The following is a 20801-nucleotide window of genomic DNA, read 5'->3' on the forward strand; positions in this document are numbered from 1 at the left end:
AACAGAAGTCAGAGTCAGAGAAGATATGAATTGGAATGCCAACATCCAAGTTAGGAAGAAGATGCAGCCATTGAGGTCACGGAGCCCGAGGTAGCTCTTAAAGTTGAACTTCCAGTAGACTCTGAGCATACTGCAGCCAAATCAAAAAGAAGAAAAAAAAAAGGGCGGTCACATGATCTGCACTGTTCATGAGGACAAAACATCAGCTCTCATGACTAGCATACTTTTACTGGCACTTAAATGAGTGAATTTTCTTGGGCAGGACTTTATAAAGGATGCACATAATGATATATGGCCTAGGATATTCTCACCAGCATCCTTATGGGAAACGCAATAGGAGGTCTAATAGGGTTGTTTCTTATAGGGCTCCTCTCTTCCCCTTCCTGACTTTATTTTTCCCCATGGCATTTATCACCTCATTTACTACATTATTTACCTATCCATTTTATTTATCGCCAGCCACCGACGCTAGATGATAATTTCTAAGAGACAGTCTTGTTCATTTTTATGTGTTTCCAGGTCCTAGGACAGTGCCTGGCACATAGGAGGTGCTCCATCAATATTTGTCGTATGCGTGAACAAAAGAATGCAGGTGTGACTGCAACTTTTTAAACCTGCAACTTTTCAAAGTGAGCTTCCCGTCACTGAGAAAGTTTCATTAATGTACAAATGGAATATGCGACGTCAAGCTGTTGGGGAAAATTGAGATTCTGCATTGGGTTTTAAGATAAAATCTCTTGAGGGTTACTTTTTCATTTTACTTGAAAAATACTTTTACATGTAAATATGCAATAGTTTTTTTTAATATATTTTTTAAATTTTTATTTATTTATGATAGTCAGAGAGAGAGAGAGAGAGAGAGAGAGAGAGGCAGAGACACAGGCAGAGGGAGAAGCAGGCTCCATGCACCGGGAGCCCAACGTGGGATTCGATCCCGGGTCTCCAGGATCGCGCCCTGGGCCAAAGGCAGGCGCTAAACCGCTGCGCCACCCAGGGATCCCTAAATATGCAATAATTTTGCAAGGAAATATGTTTCTGTAACTTAGCCGAACTACGAATTTTATTTTTCAGATTTAATTATTTATTTTAGAGAGGGAGTGAAAGAGAGGGAGAGAGCATGGGGGGAGGGGGTTGGACCAGAGGAAGTCTTAAGCCAACTATGCCCTGAACCCGGAGCCTGATGGGGGGACTCGGTCCCTAGACCCTGAGGTCCAGCAAGACACTTAATCAGCTAAGCCACCCAGGCACCCCACCTCACTAAGCTACTAATTTTAAGTAATTCCTTTTTGTCTTTTATGCTGGTTAAGTCAATTGGGCCCAAGATAGCGCTATCATAGTAGGTTAAACTTCTTAACAGTTTACAGCTTTCAGTGATCATAGTTTTCCACAACAAATATACTAACAACATAGCTTCCTAGTAAATTTTCATGGTTTCTTACAAATCAAGTCTCGAAACTATTGAAACAAACCTCTTGATATCATAGGAAAGCTTGTTGTTCTTAGAAAATAGACTTAGGAAGACATCCAACGTTATGGACCATATGATACAGAATACATAAAAACTAGAATTTTATGATCATGGGTATGTAAACATTGTTAATCTTCTTTATCCATCAATTAAAGTTTAAGAATCAATTCCAGTGTTTTGCTTGGTCAAAAACAATTGTTTCAACAGTTTCTTAAAGTTTCTTTTCAACCTTCTGGCTTAAAACATAGCAGAACAAAATGTGTGGCTTCTGTTTTAGCTTTCCATTCGATCAAAGCTAACTTGAAGATACTTGATTTGGGGTTTTTAATAATTTATTTCCACAAGCAACATATTTTCCATGGGACAAAACAGATGAATTCTATGCAAAATGTAGCCCCCAAATAGCCAAAGAAATTGATCTGCAATATGGAACTGCTGGATACAAACCAAGTAAATCGGGGAGGACAGCTGGCAAAAATAATGACACGTAGTAATTTATTATGACGCTGAGGCTCATTTTGAAATTCTATGTGCCAGGCCCTCACAGTGTTTACATTTCAAAGGCAGCCACAAGTCTGCAGATGCACAAAGGGCCCCAGACACATCCCTGCAAATATCAAAGGTGTACTCTGTTGCACATTTGGGCAAGGATGAGATTTTCCTTAAAAGATAGTTCTAGAGAAAGAGCTTCCTGTTGAAAAAGCTGCCTTTCTAACAGTCCCTGATGCAGCTTCTCCCAACTTTGAACTACAAAGTCAGTGCAAACACACACAGAGGGGGAAAAAACCCTCACAGTATCATGAAAAAGCAGATAAGGAGTCAACCATTGCTAGCAGGTGGAGGGAACTTCTGTTTGCCAAAAAGAGGTGCTGAGAGAGGATGATGGAAATAGAAGGCAGAAAATTTAACCCTCACTTAAGAGGAAAGCCATTGCTTTTATTTCCCTTGTTCTGGTTTTCTAAGATACAATGGAAGAATGTGTTCTTACACTTAAGAATTGATTATGCAGATTACAAGGATTTCTCCTGTTCCCGTAACAAAAACATATTCAATTAACAAAAGAAACACCTACACAAAATCTGGCAGTTTGCTAAGAGCTAAATGGGTCATTGGACTGCTCTCTTGCTTGGTTGCTGAGGTCAGGAGTCCATCTACTCCTGGCGTAGTCACTTTTGGCAGGGGCATCCTGTTAAGAGTATGAATTATGATCTCACTGTGCAAGGGAGAGTTTTTCTTAGGAAAGGTGTCCATCGGGGATGGGGCAATTAGATGGAAAGCACTAGACTATAGCTACAAGCAGAATGTCTCTATGGGGGGTTCCTTCCAGGAATGCAAGGTGGAGTGAGGACTAGGACATCTAAACATTCAACATATTGCTAGGTCGAAGACAAAAAAGAAATAGACTGTTTTTCAAGAAGCTAAGATGGCATTTGTTAAAATTCAGTCATTTCAGTTTTCTGCTTAGTGATAAATTCTGCAGATCTCCCTTTGAAACCAAACTTACTCTAGAAGAGCCAGCAATGCAACCATGAGGGCTGGAGCAGGGAGGGGAATGTTATCATTATTTGCAATTGACATGCAATTTGTGGGGGGGTGGGGGTGGGGGGAGCTTGTTTTATCTGGAAAACCCAAGAGAATCAAGGAAAAACGCTGACCTGTAGTGAGAGCTCAGTGCGATGACCAGTAGTAAAACTCTAGCATTTTCTATGCCAGTCATAATTGCTAGCAAGTATGATGGGTATTACAAGAAAAGGATGAAGAAAATATTTTGTAGCTCATTAACAATAGCTATGAAGAAATCTAAATATGCAGTAGTAAATTTATCAAGAAATGGACAAGAACTATTAAATTTGATTGTGATAAAAAATGTTAAAGAGAATGGAGGACACTTTCCTCTTCTGGAAGGAAGGCACCATGTATGCTTGGGGGCCAGGGTCCTGGGTGGGGATTTTGAGTTAATACCACCCAGAGAAGAGGGGAGGGGTCTGAGAATAGAGGCAGGGGGCTGGGGCTAGAGAGAGGGAGGTGGGAAAAAGGGTGGGTTGGGGAGAGGTTGTGCGTGGGGCCTTGGACCAGTAGGGATTTGAACACCTGCCTGATGTGGGGCCTCGGGGAGTGCTGGGAGGTGCATTTTCCTATTTTGATTTTTTTTAAGTGTTAACTCTTTTCTATGCCATTCTCCTTTGCTTCCTCCAAGCCCCTCTTCCTGAAGATCCGAAGTAACAACCTACATTGCTTCACACAGGATTTGGGACCAGATTAGTGTTGTTATTGTTTAGATGGTCACCATCCTTAGGCACAAAAGAGAGCAGGAAGGCTCAGTTTTATTTGGATTTTTACAACTATCTCAGGAATGAAGCTTCCAAGCAAATGCAGTGCCCTGGGTCTGAGTTATGGTCTTTTACTAAGATAACAGTAATACCATGAACCAAACAAGTTCACTTGAATTATACTCTTTTTATTTTCCTTTGCACTCAGTTTGTCTGCAGAGCTGTACGTTGACGTTGAGGCTAATTTACAGGGTGATTCAGTAAATTCTCTCGATGCTCTGGAAGGTGATCAGAGCAGGACATTTGACGGTGTTTTTGTGACAAGTGCTATCTATGCTGCAGGATTTTAGCTCGTTGGCATGACATCTCATTTAATGGCTGTAGCACAGTATATCAGCTCTAGCCAAGCTGTCATTTCCGTGTCGGGTCAGCAAAACTTCATTTTTGCTTACAACACAGCTGTCTTTTTTCGCTATTTGCGTTAAGACTGAAAATGGTTAGGGTAAATATCAATAAAGAAAGAATGAGAAAAATAAACGTTTGAAATTAAAGTGTAAGGACATACATACGATTTGTCTCAAAGCTCTGATTTTAATCGGATCAAAATATAAGTGATGTGATTAAAACATGCAGTATTGGTATAATTACAAAAAGAAGCGGTGCTCTTGAACTTTGAGATCGACAGCCAACGCGTGCATTTTTCGAGGACTCGTTTAACACGTATGGTATGTTTGTGTTTTAGGCAACGTTTTCCTGTAGCTGTGACCATCAGTACGTGGGTACTTTCTGTGAAGAATTTGATGCCTGCCAGAGGAATCCCTGCCAGAACAATGCCAGCTGTGTGGATGCAAATGAAAAGCAGGATGGGACCAATTTCACCTGCGTCTGCCTTGCTGGTATGAGCTCCATAGATGATAGTTATTATATGTTTTTCTGTAGAATATTCACTTATTAACTAAGGGTGACTACGGGATATATTGTCCAGCTGCTAGGCAAGACGACTTTAAGGTCTCATTTGATTCCCCCAGTCGGTGCTTCATATGGGAATGGAAGAGGGAAATTCAGATGAGGATAGACATCATGTTCCTTGGCCGGCTTTCTGACGTTAGGATGCTCTGTCTTAGCGGTCCTTTTTTGTTCTGGGATAATGATGTGTTGGGTCAAATAGAGGTCTGGGCATGTCAGAAACAGTTCTGCGAATATGTGCCAAGTGTAGAATGGGACTGTGCTGGGCGATAATGCTCAGCAACAAGAGAAATTCAGGATAGTCTATGCAGGTTGCGACGTCAAGCCGCATCATCTTTCCCGTTTTTGCTGATTTCCTTTGGTTCCTGTATGTTCATTAGACCAAGTTCTTGGTACACCATTCTCCACAACGGGGAAGGTCATCCACGTTCCTTGATCACTATGGCGGATTGGTGGGTATTGCATGAGACTTTTGACTCCTCGGAGCCCAATGGATGACTGGCGGTAGGCAGTACTCTCAGACTTCTGTGGCTCTGCAGTCATTTATTTATTTATTTTTTTTAATAAATTAATTTTTATTGGTGTTCGATTTACCAACATACAGAATAACACCCAGTGCTCATCCCGTCTGCAGTCATTTAAATTGACTTACTGCTCAGCCAACTCGATTGTTAATCCTCAAGGCGCAGGAATGGATGGTATTTACCAGTGAACATTCTGATGCAGCTGTTTCTATGCAGCTTAAAAGCAAACACCAAATTCCTCCTTTTTTTTTTTTTTTTTTTTTTTACTATTGAATAGCACGCAGAACTGTCATCGCTTTTCACTTTCTGTCTCATCCTGTTGCCAACATCTGCCTCTGGGTGGGAATTCAGGATGAAGTAGGAGTTGGGGAAGGCCAGAGAGATGGAGGGAAGGGGCAGCTGGAGTGATGAAGTGCTCTCTGTAAGAAACAGGGCCCAGGGGTGTGAAAGATGATAGACTAAAAAGTGAGAGTTCTTCACTCATCTCTTCCAACCCAAAGCATCAGTCGCAGGGGTGGGTTAATAATCTGTTATATTCTTTCTAGACCTGTATGTTTGTGTGTGTGTGTGTGTGTGTAAGTGTGTGTATTTCTCTAGTGCATCACATGAATAAGTATTTTTCTGTATGCTTTATTTATTTATTTATTTATTTATTTATTTATTTATTTTTAAAGATTTCATTTATTTATTCATGAGACACACAGAGAGAGGCAGAGAGAGAGGCAGAGGGAGAAGCAGGCTCCATGCAGGGAGCCCGATGTGGGGCTCGATCCCCGGACTCCAGGATCACCAGCCAAAGGCAGATGCTCAACCACCGAGCCACCTAGGGATCCCTTCTGTATGCTTTCTAAAAAAAGTGATTATAGTATACATACTGTTCTATAACTCACTTTATTTTAGAATGACCAGTAGATCGTAGACCACTTTTCAGGTCAAAATGTATGGATTTGCCTCAATCATTGAACAATTTCACCGTGTGTCTCCTAAACTTGTATCTCCGGGTCAGACTCCCTCCAAACTCACTTATCTGCTGCTTACCTGGCATCGGCATTTGGATGTCCCAGGCCACCTTAAGCTCAGCCGTTGCAAAGCCGAGCTCATCATGCTCCCATCCCACTCTGCTCAGCTTCCAGCGTTCCATCTGTTTCTATAAGACAGACATCTGCAAGTCATGCTAGGTACCTCCCTCTTCCTCTCTGCTGGCACCCCTTCTTCCAAGTGGTCTCCATTTTACCACTTAGTGGCCTCTCAAATGCACCACCCTTTCTGCAGCCCCACTGCCACCACCCCTAGGCTAGCTGCCTCTGCCTCCCCCCCCCCCGGTGATGCTAAAGTAACCTCTCACTGCTTGTCCATATTCTCCTGACTGTGCTGCATGCTGAACCAGAGTGACTGCACCAAAGGGAGCCTCAGCATTTGTCCCTACACCTTCCATTCTCCACCTGGTGGCAGGTGATCATTTTCCTATGCCCATCTGATGTAGTTGCCTTCCTACCTAAATCCCTTCTTCCCCTTGCTCTTTGGTCCATGATCTGTTGCTCGCCCACCTTTCCAGCCCCATCTCACCTCACTGCTCACCTTGCTCTGGGTCTAGCCACCTTGGCCCTTTCATGACTTTGTGCTCCTTTCTTGGACAGCCTTCATCTGTGGTCAATGTGCATTTACACGTGTGATCTTTTGATTACTGCCTGTCTTCCCCACCAGCGTTGACCTCATGAGAGCAGGGCCTGAATCGGTCATTGCATCCCACAGTGTCTGACAGATCATGGACGCTCGCTCACTCAAGGTGCTGATAAGATAAATTAATGAAAGCGTATGAACATGGCCTCATGTTTTAAACCATTCCTCTGGTGATGGATCTTTAAGATGTTTTCTATTTATCTTTTATAAGTAATGTTAGAATGAATAAAGAACCTTCTATAAACAGCCTCAGTCAGGGTCAGTGGGTGGAGCTTGTCTCAGGACCCTGGGATTATGACCTGAAGACTGAGCCAAAGGGAGATGCTTAACCGACTGAGCCACCCAGGCACCCCTGTTCTTGATCATCTTGCTGAGTAAATCTTGCTGAGTACTTCATGTGTGACCCATGACCGTGGCATTCTTATAGTTTACTCATATTAGTCTCTTCTTAAGAGAAGAAATATCACACAATTTTGTTCAAAAAAAAAAGAAAAGGGCTTGTTTCTTGAAATGAGTTTTCTTTAATTTAGCTCTGAACACCCTCAAAAACATTTTTTTTTCCATTGGAAAACTACATTTCCTTTGTGGAAGAGCTGTTTACAGGTTAATTCACATCAATTAATTGACCTCTGAAGCTCCAGATAACATGCATAAGAACTCTCAAAGTGTATGAAGTGTGCTTGCCTTTAAAAAATGTATCCCGCTGTGCTCTGATTGTTCCAAGTCTGATCATGAGAAATTACCTTGTTTGATGAATGCATGAATTCAAACCAACTTCTTGTCCCCAGAGAACAAAATCTCCCAACAAAGTCTCTTCTTGGAGACATTGTTGTCTTGATGCGATGCTCATTTCTCTTGAGAGGAGAACATTTCTTGGTAAGTGAAGTATTATCAGCAAAGAAGCATCAGCCCCAGATTTGCTAGTATTTCAATATTTTGCTTTCCATTCTATGTCAAATGTCCATATAAATACAATTTTTTAGGCCGTGCGTAATCTAGAGATGTATGAATATGGCATGCTGGGTGTTGAGTTGATTAATAAACTCTCTTCCTTAGCTTTCACTTTAGTTTTTTATTACAATTTATTGGAAGCAGGAGATGGTTTTTTTATGTAGTGAAACATCAATAAATGTCATATACATGTGCATACAACATAAGAGGAGTTATAAGTTATGGCCAATAACATTTCTATTTTTGGAAGGAGATTTTTGTCAAATGTGATTGATATTTTTCCTCAAACTTTTTGGGAATACATTAAAAAAGAAGAGGATTGTCAACAGCCTCGAATACCACAGGAGAATCAAAGAGGAGGTTATTGACTTTGGCAAGAGGGTTTGTCCAAGCCATCGTCGGTGGCCTCCTGTTTATGTTGATGTGATATGGATTCCAGTGGAAGCTCTGAGACTTCTCTAAGAGACCACATACAGGGACAGAAGCAAGGAAGGTGTTAGAAGTTGCCAGACACTCTGAAGGATAGCTCCGGATTTGGAAATAGTTGTAGCCACTTGGTTTTCAGGTGACAAGGAAGCTGTGAACTCCCCCAGTGACATTGGTTGTCCATGATGAGATGAACAGGGTTTGGGCCAGATGTGAGAATTCATAAAGACCAGCTTAGTGGCAGACGAATGTGAGGGACAGAACCGCAAAGGGTCTCTTATTTTTAAAATTATAGCGTACTATTTAAGAGCATGGGCCCTGGAGGCAGAATGCCCCAAATGCAATCATAAATCCCAACCAGTTAGACCTCAAATGTGGGCCATTTTCCCAGTTTGTTTCCCATCTCCCTCCAATGTCACACTGTCTGGAGACCCTGCTCGTTGCTTGAGGTCACATGAGCCACAGGGGCTGGAGTTAGCCCTGTGGTCTAGACCCCCACCCATCAGCCCTGTGGTGTAGACACTACCCATCCTCCTTGACCACAGCCTCCAAGGCCAGCAGTCTACACCCTGCCCTGTCCTTACCGTTTTCTAGTAGGGCGCCTTGGGCATGGTGCACAGTCTCTCTCGACCTGCTTCTTTGACTCTGCATATTACAGTGACCATCATCATGACTTAGGAATATCACATGAGAACCAAGCTCCTGGTCTGTTCTGTGGACACATATCTGCAATATCTAGCTCAGTACCTGGCACATAGTAGGTGCTCAAAAAAGAGCACCTACATTCATACAGCATTCATACATTCATGGTGAATGAATGAATGAATGAATGAATGAAACGAGATGAGATTTTATACAAGGCCCACAGATGCGTAGTAGGGCCTCCGTTCCCTTGTCTCTCCTCCCTGGGCTTCTCCCTGTAGCACACCTCGTGTATTTACCTCCCATATCAGACTGTGGCTGGCCCGAGGGCCGCGACTCTTCCATTCCATTACTCTTCATTTCTCCATCCTCCGTCTATGCCAAACCCCACGCCTCGCACATTCATAGACACAGAATACGTGGTCTAATTGAAAGGTAGCTTCTTTAATCATGATTTATTTTATTAGAGCCTTCTAATTTTGAGAATATAATTTTTCCTCAGAGGAGCTATTACTTTTTCTGAAAAGAATAGCTGTGATAGATCTTCAACACTGTCACTGCCAAAATATTATTAGCATCGCACAAAGCATTTTTCAACTTCATGGTGCTTCATTGTGCCAGCTGATGGGTGATTTTCATCCTCTTAAAAAAAAAAAACAACTGTCATTTCTGAGGCAGGGAACATGGCATGTGTTCTGTCCCAGATCTGCCCTTAAACACTGAGTGTTGGGGATCTCTGGGTGGTCAGTGGTTTAGCACCTGCCTTTGGCCCAGGGTGCGATCCTGGAGTCCCGGAATCAAGTCCCATGTCAGGCTCCCGGCATGGAGCCTGCTTCTCCCTCTGCTCTCTCTCTCTCTCTCTCTCTCTCTCTCTCTCTCTGTCTATCATAAATAAATAAATAAATCTTAAAAAAAAAAAACAAACACTGAGTGTTGCTCGAGTAGGTGTCCAGATGCCTTTGAGCGGTGAGTTAGAGGCAGGTCACCTCCTCCTCCTGGAGTCACCAACTCCTGGGGACAAGTCCTGAATGGGATTGGCTGTAGGTGCTCATACCCAGCCGCACTCACCTCAGGAAGTCAATGGGTGAGCAGGTGAAGGCAATATTTTTTGCAAGTGGCTTAGTTCAGAGGTTCAGAGCGGAAGGCACCTCAGGGCTCATCTCTGGACATGGGGCATGGGAAGCAGGGGTGACCCTGGGAGGCTAAATGACTTGACCACTGTCTACAAGCTCATGGGGGACGCAGGATTTCAGGCCTCATCACTCCGTGTCCAGAGTCCACATCTTTGGGCCAGAGTACATATTCACTGCAACGCATTCATGGTTTGTGAATCTTACATGAGTTATGAACAGAGAATATGTGCCCCAGGTTGCTGTTCACTCACACGTGGGACCAGAGATGGTGCCAGCTGGGACCAGGGGACACGCCAAACTGTAACCTGCTACTTAGGGTTTCAATCCAGCCCCTTCTGCTTACCAGTCAGGGGGCCAACCTTTCAGCTCTCGGGTGTCCTCATTTTTAAAATAAAGGGTTGTAGTGAGGATCACACATTCATCCAATAATTGCTTATCGAGTATCTACTATATGCCAGGCATTTTCCAGGTACCAGGATGCATCTGTGAAACAGCTAAGTCTCTGTGCTCACAGAGGTCACATGTTAGTGAATGAGATGAGTCAACAATGTGTGTTCCTCAAGGTGTATGTTGTGTGTGTGTGTGTGTGTGTGTGTGTGTAAACGGAAAAGGTCAGGCAGTGATAGTGCAATGAAGAAAAGTAAAACAGATGAAGAGATCAAGAGAAATGGGACCATGATTACAGGTAGAATGATCAGATGGAGCTTCTCTGAAGGGAAAGTACTCGTGTAGAGACCTGAATAAAATGAGCTTGTGAACAATGTGACTGTGTGTGTGTGTGGGGGGGAATAGCATCCAGGCAGCGGGAAGAGCACATGCAAAGGTCCTGAGGCAGGAGTCTCATCAGTGATGAGACTTGGCTCTGGGAAGAAAGCTGGAGTGGGCCATGAAGGAAGAACAGGGATTTTATCCTGAAGGTGACAGGAAGCCTTTTGAGGGTGTGAACTGGCACAGGCCATCTGACTTCTCTCTTGAAAGGATCACTCTGGACCCTGGTGAAGAAGAAACAGAGGGAGGGAAAATGGGGAAACTAGTCTCCAGGCAAGAGAGAACCACAGCTTGAGCCCTGTGGGGCTGGTAGTGGTTGAAGTTTGGATCTGGGACGTACTGAAGCTGTGGCTGGTAACCCCGGCTGGTGGGAGGAGTGCAGGGTGTGAGTGGAGATGTGGGTGACTCCAGAGATTTTAATTTTTTTAAATTAATAAGAGCTTCATTGAGATACCACTGAAATGTACAATTCAGTGATTTTCAGAATATTTACAGAGTTGTGCAACCATCACCATGGTCCATTTTAGAACATTGTCATCTCCCCGGAAGTGGCCCTCTCCCTGTCGCCCCTGACCCTGCCACCTCCTCCCCCCAGCCCACGGCAACCACTGATCTACTAACGGTCTCTATAGATTTTCCTCTTCTGGACTTTTCATGTAAGTTGAGTTATTTGATATTGGCTTTTTGTGTCTGGCTTTGCTCACTTAGCGTCACATTTTCGAGGTTCATCCCTGTTGTGGTGCATACTGGGGCTTTGTGCCTTTGTATCCAAATAATACCCCAGTGTATGGAGACACCCACCTTGTTCATCTGTTCATCCACCGAGGCACACTTGGGTTGTTTCCCCTCTTGGCTGTTGTGAACAGTGGTGCCATGAACCCCACTCCACTTACACCCTCTCCCTTCTCTCCTCCTCCAGGGTCTTCTGCTTCCAGACTTTTCTGTCTTCCTCTTTCTCTACCATCCTCCACCTTCATCCTTGGCTTCTCATCAGCTGGGATTCCAAGGTCTCATCTTAAATCCAGTCCTTAATAATCGAAAATTAATAAGTCCTTGCTGCTGCTTCCTTATGCTTGTCTCCCCCCCCCTCCTCCTCCCCCTTTCCCATGCTTCATCTTCTTCATCCCTGCCACACATCGGTCTATGTCCATATTGTGATTTCCCACCCATTTACTTCCTTTCTCCTTATACCATGAAACTTCTTCTCTGAGGTCATTGGTGGTATCCTTCCCACTAACTTCCAGGGCTCTTTCTTTGTCCTTGTCTCTTTAGGGCATTTCTCACCTGGCTTACAGAGCCCTGCATGATGTCTGCTCTCCTGAGACCAGACCAGCCCACCTCCCTCCTTCCCTGCCCTGCTCCCAGGAGCTCCTCTCTCTCCCCTCTTCTGCTGCCTCCCTCTGCTTTGACAGCAGTCACTCATGCTGAACTGTCACCTCCGAGTGTTTGGGTTTCCCATCCTTCCTTCCCACTTGTCACCTCAGCTCCAGCACTTTGGCTGGACTTGGCCCTGATGCACAGCTAATGGCTCAGCCCCTCCTCAGACTCTACCCCAGAGCCCCGGGGGGGGGGGATCCTCCTCCTTCCACCACCCCACACACATGCTTTCAAGCCTGACTATTTTCGAAGGCTCTGGTTTCTATCAGTGGTGCCATCACCACGCTTGTCACCCAGGTCAGAAGCTTAGGCCTCGCGACTGGCTCCTTTGTCTTCCATATCTCTGGATGGGCACCAGGTTCGCTCTAGTGACAAGGATTTGGCATCTGCTCCAGCTCCACATCCCCCCCCCCCCATGCCCTGATTCAGGCTGTTGTCACCTGCTGCCTGAACAATTGTGATAAGGCTGTCCGCCTTCCACACGGGCCACCTGGCTTCTAGCCTCAGCACCGTCCTCCAGGAGCCCAGGGCTGGTGACACCGAGCTGGCTGGAGATGTCACACTGCCCGAGGCCTGGCCTGCTCCGACTCCTCCTTCTCCCTGGGGCTTCAGGGAAAGGACTTAATCTTGCTGGGTCTCATGCTCCTGCCTGTGACCTGGGATGGCAGATGGAACCCATAGCGCCGCGCTCCAGTGATGCTAAGAGGTGGGGGGGGGGGAAATGAAACGTGTGCTGTGTTTGGAAAGGTGCCTGGTGGGATGCCTGGGTGGCTCAGTGGTTGAGCATCTGCCTTTGGCTCAGATCGTGACCCCGGCGTCCTGGGATCAAGTCCTGTGTTGGGGTCCCCGCAGGGAGCCTGCTTCTCCCTCTGCCTGTGTCTCTGCCTCTCTCTGTGTCTCTCATGAATTTACAAAAAAAATTTTTTTTTTGGAAAGGTGCCAGCACAGGAGTTAGCACACAACAAACGTCAGCTGCTGTTACTGCTGGCGTTCCTGTTGAGCCAGTAGTTTGAGGCCCTCCAGGGTGCCCAACCACTGCTTCCCCTTGGCAAGTGATTTGGACTTGGTGCCTCTGGTTCTCCCTGTCCGGTGAGCCAGGGTGGCCCAAGTGGGCCCCTCAGAGCATCCTTTTTTCTTCTGCTGAGACCTACTCCCTGCCCACTCTTCCTGCCTCAGGGCTGGCCTTGCTTGGCTCTCCCAGCCTTCTTAGCCAAGCCTCATGACGAGGAAATAAAATACACACGAGGAGTAAAGAAATGTGGGGTTTGGAGTCTGTGGGCCTGGGTTTGATTCCAGCCTGAGCTTCTCACCGACTCAGCTTTGCTCCCCTGAGCCCCAATTTTTTCACCAGTGAAATGAATAACGAGTCTCAACCTTGTAGGAGTAAAGAGAGCACACCCACATGCACACACGCACATACGCACACACAGGTGTGCACACACATGGGCACAGAATGGGGAATCCACAGAGTGCATATATTGTACCCTCTAAATTCTAAAGGTAAGAGGGATGGGCACTACCATTCTCAGTCTGTCCATGGCCCCATGGCCTCTGGGTCTGTGCTCATGCCCCCCATGGCCCTCTGGGGTCCTCCTTTATGCTGAGGAAGAAGGGAGGAGAGTTAAGCTCCCCCCAAAAAAACTGAAGCAAATGAGAACAGGAAGTGACCAGTCTACACACACCTTCCTCATGTCTGCACTCCGTTCCCAAACCTTCAAAGATGCTGCATTGGCAACCCCGGCTCCTGGGCAGGTGGATTTGAGGCCTTGGCCCCATCCTCTTCCCCTACAGCTCGGTCAGTGCATCTGAACATGCCTGACTTGGTGCTACATCCCTGCTGTGGCCCTTGCTACGTGTTCAGTTGTTCCATAGAAAAGGTCTTTGCTCCTTCTCTGGAGTGGAAGCTGCCTGCAGGCAGGAGCTGCTTCTAAGTGCCTTTTCGACTCACCAACTGTGAGTTTTCACTCACAAAAAACATTCCTCCTCGAAGAAGGAATACCGTCTCTACAGTTTGGTCTATTATACAAGCCTAGAATTCAACTGATACATATCTTTAAGTCAATCCCTTGTGTGTCTCATGGCATCAGTTCTTAATTAATTTAATGCTTTCTCCCTTTTGGTTTCAGTTTCTCTTGGGGAGCCATCAGGACATAATGAAAGAAACCTTTTTTGAACTGTCTCCCACTTCGTAATCACCAGATTAGGAGCTACAGGTGTCATACAGAGTTTGGCCACGGTTTCTGACTTGGGTTCTAGGAAAATGGAATGAAAGAGATTATTTTAAAAATAGCAACACATGGTGCTTACGTAGTCATTAATTACTTTATAACGAGTGCCTGCAGGGTCCCTGGCTCTGTGCTAGGCGCGGAGGACAAAAATCACCAACCCTCCTCTTAAATAATAGGAGAACAGATCTGGAAACAAAGCAGTGACAGGCACAGCCATTGAGCCTGGGGGGCTCCCGATCACAAAAAAGAAAAAAAAAAATCATGTGCCAACAGTGCAGTCAGGAAAGACTCTCTAATGTAATTTTTGCCTTTCTTCCTTTTCTGATCTGTTTCTTTTGTAATCTGTGTCATATGTGTGCAACTCTTAAATGAATAATATTAACATCTGAGAATGAGAAAAACCGCTGTTCGTTTTCTAGATCAGTGGTTCTCAGACTTTAGCAAGTACCTTGTATCAGAATCACCTGGAGGCTTCTGGAAACTCCGATCGCAGCCCGTACCCACCCCCGCCCTCCCCATCTCCTCCTGAGAATCTCTGATTCTGTAGGTCTGGGATGATGCTGGTGTATTTGTATTTGTAGCAAGTTCCCAGGTGATGCTGCTGCTCCTGGGGGTGGGGGTGGGGTGGCACACCTGGAGCCTTGCTGGTCTAAACTGCCTGTTAAAAACTGAGAAATCAAATAATATTGGGATTTTGTTGGGCGATGTTAAAATCTGTCAATTATCCATCCGTTCATTCAAAAATATTGAGCTGTCTGCAATGTACCGGGTGTGGTGCAAGCTCTGCGATTGATAGAAATGGTTCCTGCTGCTTGGAGGAGTCTCATTCCATCATGACGACCAGCCTGGAAAGCCGGGTATTGTCATTCTCCATGATTCACCCAGGGGGCACATGAAGAGCCAAGTCAGTCCTTTGATGGGCTACCCAGCTGATCCTTGAGTGGCCATCCCAAACCCTTGACTCTGCAAGCCACTGTCCTGTCCCCTGTGTCTCTTGCTTACGTGCTATATTAGATGTGGTTACTTTCTTTTTCACCTTGAGATTGATTTTCCTAATTTTGCTGGATGTCAGCTTTCTTCTGTGCTTTTCTATCGCATATTCCGATTTTAATTATATTTTATCAATTGCCTTTCACAGATGGGCCTCCTATGTCTTCCTTTCTTTGCCTTTGGTTTTTAAATCATGTTTGCATTTGTTCTGAGGTGTTTGTTTTTCCCCTGCCAGCAGATCTTACTACTTTTTTTTTTCTGTTAAATAACTCTTGCCTTCTGACTTTGAAATTGGATGCCTGTGAGATTGAATATCTAGATGGCCCACAGATTCCTGCTATTTATTTCTTGCTTCAGTGTGCTAATATTAGGCACTCCATCTCTGCAGCAGGGGCTTAGGCCCCAGCCCAGCTGCTCTGATCCCCAGAGGGCAGGAGCTGAGGCTGGTGGGTTCTCTCCTGGCATCAGGCTTTCAGTACAAATCCAGCAGTTTCGCCTCACTGCACAGCTGGGCTATTAAAAGACCAGGAATGTTAAAAATAGCTCCAATCCCCGCTCCCACCTTGGAAGCTTTCAGGACAGCTCTCCAAAGAAACAATTAGATTCTATCTCACCGAGTCAGAGCAACACAGAGGAATATTTTTATTTCGGTGAACATCATGCACAAAAACAGTTGTGCAGGGAAGGAGGATGTTTAGAAAAACAACTGATCCATTGCCTTATTTTTTAATAGCCTGATTCATTTAGCCAACTTTGCTTCCTTGTGATTTATCACTGAATTCTAGAAGGCTTTCCTTCATTTCAGGAGTATGGCCAGCATAGATTGTGATTTGGGGGTGCCGAGGGGTGCAGATTTTTGGTTATGTTGCTGGCAATCAAAAGACACTACCAAAAAAAAAAAAAAAAAGACACTACAAGAATGTAATTTTCACCAAACCGTTTGGATATTCACAGGGATACTTAGCCATTTCCCCCTCTATACTGATAAATTTTAAATTATATTTTCTACTTGAATACAAAATAGTATAAAATTAAACACTCCAAGTCTACATTAGACCAAATGTAATCTGGGAATGCATCCACTGAATGGATTATTTGGTTCAGTGCGTTTCCCTAAAGGTGCCTGGTTGCCTTTACCATCTGCCAGCCTTCACTTAGGACATGCATTTTATTTCATCCAACATCATTTCTCACGGTCAGGTGTTTTACAAGTACTGAGCCTCCATTTAGAGTTTAGAGCTTTGCCAATTGTCCCATATGTCCTTGAGAGGCATCCGTATTATATATCCCAAGGCATAACTTTCTTATATCTTTGTTGACATAGAATGTTCTCCAAAGGAGCAGTAAAACCTTTGTGATTCTCTAAGAGGAGAGATCAGTATTTTCCATAGTGATCTGTTTATGGACCAATTATTATTTTTGTTTATTCATTGACTGTCACAATTATTAATTCCTCAGTAACTTAAAGTTTTTGGACTCAAGTCATTTATTTCAAAATGGTCTTTAACTTGTTAGAGGCTATAAATATTCCTATAGATTCTGAGTTTTAAAAATATCCTGAAGGATCTGTTTGCCTGCTTTGAAAGGATTGATTTCTGTTTAAGGGAAGATAAGAAGTGTTGGGATGTCAGTCTGAAAGACCAAAGTCTCATTGACTTATGCCAGGGTTTCTCAACTCTGGCATGAGGGACACTTTGGGCTGGGTCGTTCCTTGTTGTAGGCGACTGTCCTGTGCATTGTAGGATATTCAGCAGCATCCCTGAGTCCTACCCACTAGATGCCAGTAGCTCCACCAGGGGAGTGACAATAGACAACATCTCTAGACATCACCAAGTGTTCCCCCAGGGAAAGAATTCCCCTACTGGAGAACCACCGAGGTAGGGAATTAAGCCCAGGGGTGGGGAGCTGTTACAGGAGAAAATCCTGCTTTAGGTCTATTGATTTGCCACATCACAGGTACCTGTTAAAGATGCTAACACTTTTTGGAGAAGCAAGACTGAAGTTCAGAAGAGGATCACCATAACTTTCCATTCATCCAGTCTGGCTGGGGGTGGGGAGACCCTTTAGCAGGGCAATTGCCCCATTGTGGTGTCCCCCATATTGGAAGTACAGATCATTGCAGAACACAAAGTGATTTTATTTTATTTTATTTTATTTTATTTTATTTTATTTTATTTATTTTATTTATTTTCTTATTTATGAGAGAGATTGGGGAAAAACATGAGTGGAGGGGGAGGGGTAGAGAGAGAAGGAGACACCCGACTGACTAGGGAGCCCAATGTGGGGCTCGATTCCAGGACCCCGGGATCATGACCCGAGCTGAAGGCAGATGCCCAACAGACTAAACCACCCAGGTTCCCCACACGGTGATTTTAGATAGGATATTTTTGTGAGAATACATGTTTATTTATTTATTTATTTATTTATTTATTTATTTCCCGATTGATGTTTTACTCTGCAGGAAAATAAAACAAAAACCAAACAAGGAATGTATTCCATTTCAGTCTTCGTGATCCAAGTAAAAAAAGTTCTCATAATTCAGGTACACACTTTGGCCAACCCAAGTTTAGCTTGATCATATTTTAAAAATTCATGTATAAAAAATAAGTATCAGCTCAAAATATAGATTATTTTAAGAGCCTGCAGGAAATACAAAAATAATTAAATTTGGTGGAAATGTTAAAACTGCCTGAAATTCAGAAGATGTATTATATGAAACATTATTGTTAGGTACAACTGCACTCAGGGCTATCTTGTTTTACTATTTATGTTTAGACCAGAAGTACTCAACATGGATCTCTTAATTTACATTATTACGAGGGGCCCTTAAAGTGCTCCATTTCCTCTGCCTGGCACTCCCCAAAACTCTCCTGGTCCCAGTGCCCCCATCCTTCAAAGCAGCATAATGGGCATGACCATTCTAGAATTTTAGAGCTTTTTTTGGGAAATTATTTCTTTAAGGGATTAAAAATCTTTAAGAATTACTGGTTCAGGGATCCCTGGGTGGCGCAGCGGTTTAGCGCCTGCCTTTGGCCCAGGACGTGATCCTGGAGACCCGGGATCGAATCCCACGTCGGGCTCCCTGCATGGAGCCTGCTTCTCTCTCTGCCTGTGTCTCTGCTCTCTCTCTCTCTCTGCTCTGTCTCTGTGACTATCATAGATAAATAAAAAATTAAAAAAAATTACTGGTTCAGACATACATGCCTCATAACAGTCTAGATTGCTTCAAAATATGAAATCGAGCTGTATTTCAACTTTTATATTTAATTTTAGACCTTAAATTTATGATTAAAATCCAATATTTTGATAAAAGTAGAAAAATAGAATAATTCGGTATCACCTTTTTGTCTCAAAGGCAAGTACAGTGAGTAATAATGGGAATGACAACATAACAGAAATAGCACTTGTATATATTTGCCCAAATTGAATTAACTCTCTAAATTCAAGGTGTATGGCAGGTTGACTATTTGATCTTAGTGACTTATGGTACTAGTTCAATGCTTAAACACTGAAGGAGGCATTTTTCTCTATTCACACAGTCTTTTTATGTATGTATATGCTCATCTATAAATAGTTTTCCCTTCACGTTTAGTATCCAATCAGTAAATATGTATATTTAAAATTAATCTATGTGACCCATGTTCTTCCCTCCAGAAGCATCAGTAATACATTTGGCCAATAGTTTGAAACATGAACTGTAAATTAACATAGCATATAATCTTGACAATCTGAAAAGAGTGCCAGATACTTTTTTGAAATGTTAACATTAGAGAAAAACAAAACTACAATTGTCAGCTCTATTTCCTGAATATTCAGTTGAGGTAACCTCTGCAAGTCACAGCTCCACACTTGCACACAGTTCTGACCAACAGAATCTGAAGACATATCTCCAGAACCTTTCATTTGATGATCAAAAATGAGCTCTTCTCCAGCATTTATAGTTCTTGTGGAAAATAATGCTATTTGGGGAAGGTGGGTATCAAGGTTGTCAGTGAAAACATTGAACACCTGAAGATTTGGGTCACAACTGTGGTTAACAAAATGAGAGACATTTCCATATCGGCTGCATCCCTTGTGAATTCATCAGATTCATAATCCAGATCGAAGAGATATGTGATTCCCTTGTTGTCATATAACTGCTCCCGTCTTTCAGCTTCTTCGCTTCTGATTACCTCTCCAACATATTCCATGACAAAACTCATTCTTTTAATCTTCACAAGGGTTTTTACAGCCCAGCCATAGCCATTGCTAGTTGAAAAGGTGCAAAGTGAATACTGGGTGCCTTTTTTGTACAATCCTATTGGGACAATCGGGTCCACATTGACACCTCGAGTTGCATTCATAAATGGGGGTACCAGGTGGGATTTTAATTTGCTGGTTTTTATTATAAGCCAAAAGAACTCCAGCTTCAGCAGGACAGCATTTCTCAAAGAAGTAATCTGTACCTGAACAACCAAAGATAGCTTTATCGAGTAAGCTGATTCCAGGAGCTGGTTTGTATTCATTAATATAGTAAAAGTCTGAAGGTGGGCCCTCTAAGTCAACAGTATTTTTAACAAAAATCATTCCTTTATGATTCTTTCTTCTGTTGAGTTCATCTTGCCATCTCTGCAGAGCTGTCCTCTGTTTAGCCTTCTTTACCATGTATCCAGCAATGGCACGTTTCAGAGCTTTGTTATTGTCTTTTAGAGATATTGCTTTGCCTTTCTTTACCTGAGATAAATAATTATGCTTGTCATTAGAGAACTGCTGAAGTAATAATGGGCACTTGAGATTTTGCAAAGGTTCCCAGGTATTTGTGGAATCTGGCCATCCTTTCCATTTTACAAGATAATATTCCATATCCTCGTTGCTCCTCGGCCCCAGCCACTGCCATCTTAAGGAGCTTGTATTCAAACTCACTATGTATTTATTTTGATGTGCATTAGGGAAAAAAGTAACTAGCACATTTTGCCCATGCTGTTCTGGTATTACTGCATGAGGAGAGGCTAAAACTCACTTGAAAGGTATAGTTGATTTTAGGACAAAAGCTTTAAGCAAGTTGATTCATTTGTGCTAGGAAATATTTACGTGTTAGGGATTCAGAGATTAACAAGACAGACCAAGTCCTGATTTGTAGGGAATTTGTTCTCAAGAGGAAACCAACAAAGGAAAGCATTTCAGGTAATAAATACAATGCAATGGAACTTGAAAGAACCCTGTAGGGAAAACAGGAATCTCCAGGACAAAGTCCTGCTCCCATGGCTCACCTTCTAGGTGGGGAGGTAACAAGTCTATGTGTGTACTCTTGAGGAGAGGTAAGCACTAGGTGAAGAATTAAGAAAGGCTTGAGGCCTGAGTTCTGAGCAGGTGGTTTCTGGGCAGAGACTTGACTAATG

The 20801-nt window shown here is 43.6% G+C and overlaps 1 protein-coding gene and 1 pseudogene across 1 annotated transcript in view; one reads left to right on the forward strand and one right to left on the reverse strand.

The window, feature by feature from the left end:
* The window catches only part of DNER (delta/notch like EGF repeat containing), a 312689-nt gene that overhangs the window by 199146 nt on the left and 92742 nt on the right, over positions 1 to 20801 (forward strand). Inside the window, exon 6 of the mRNA XM_055345842.1 lies at positions 4481 to 4634. Coding sequence (XP_055201817.1) covers positions 4481 to 4634 — 154 coding nt within the window. The remainder of the gene's footprint in view (positions 1 to 4480; positions 4635 to 20801) is intronic.
* LOC129523235 (histone-lysine N-methyltransferase SUV39H2-like) lies at positions 19236 to 20265 on the reverse strand (annotated as a pseudogene).

Source organism: Nyctereutes procyonoides, unplaced genomic scaffold, assembly GCF_905146905.1.
Source record: "Nyctereutes procyonoides isolate TBG_1078 unplaced genomic scaffold, NYPRO_anot_genome, whole genome shotgun sequence".
NCBI classification, from domain to species: domain Eukaryota; kingdom Metazoa; phylum Chordata; class Mammalia; order Carnivora; family Canidae; genus Nyctereutes; species Nyctereutes procyonoides.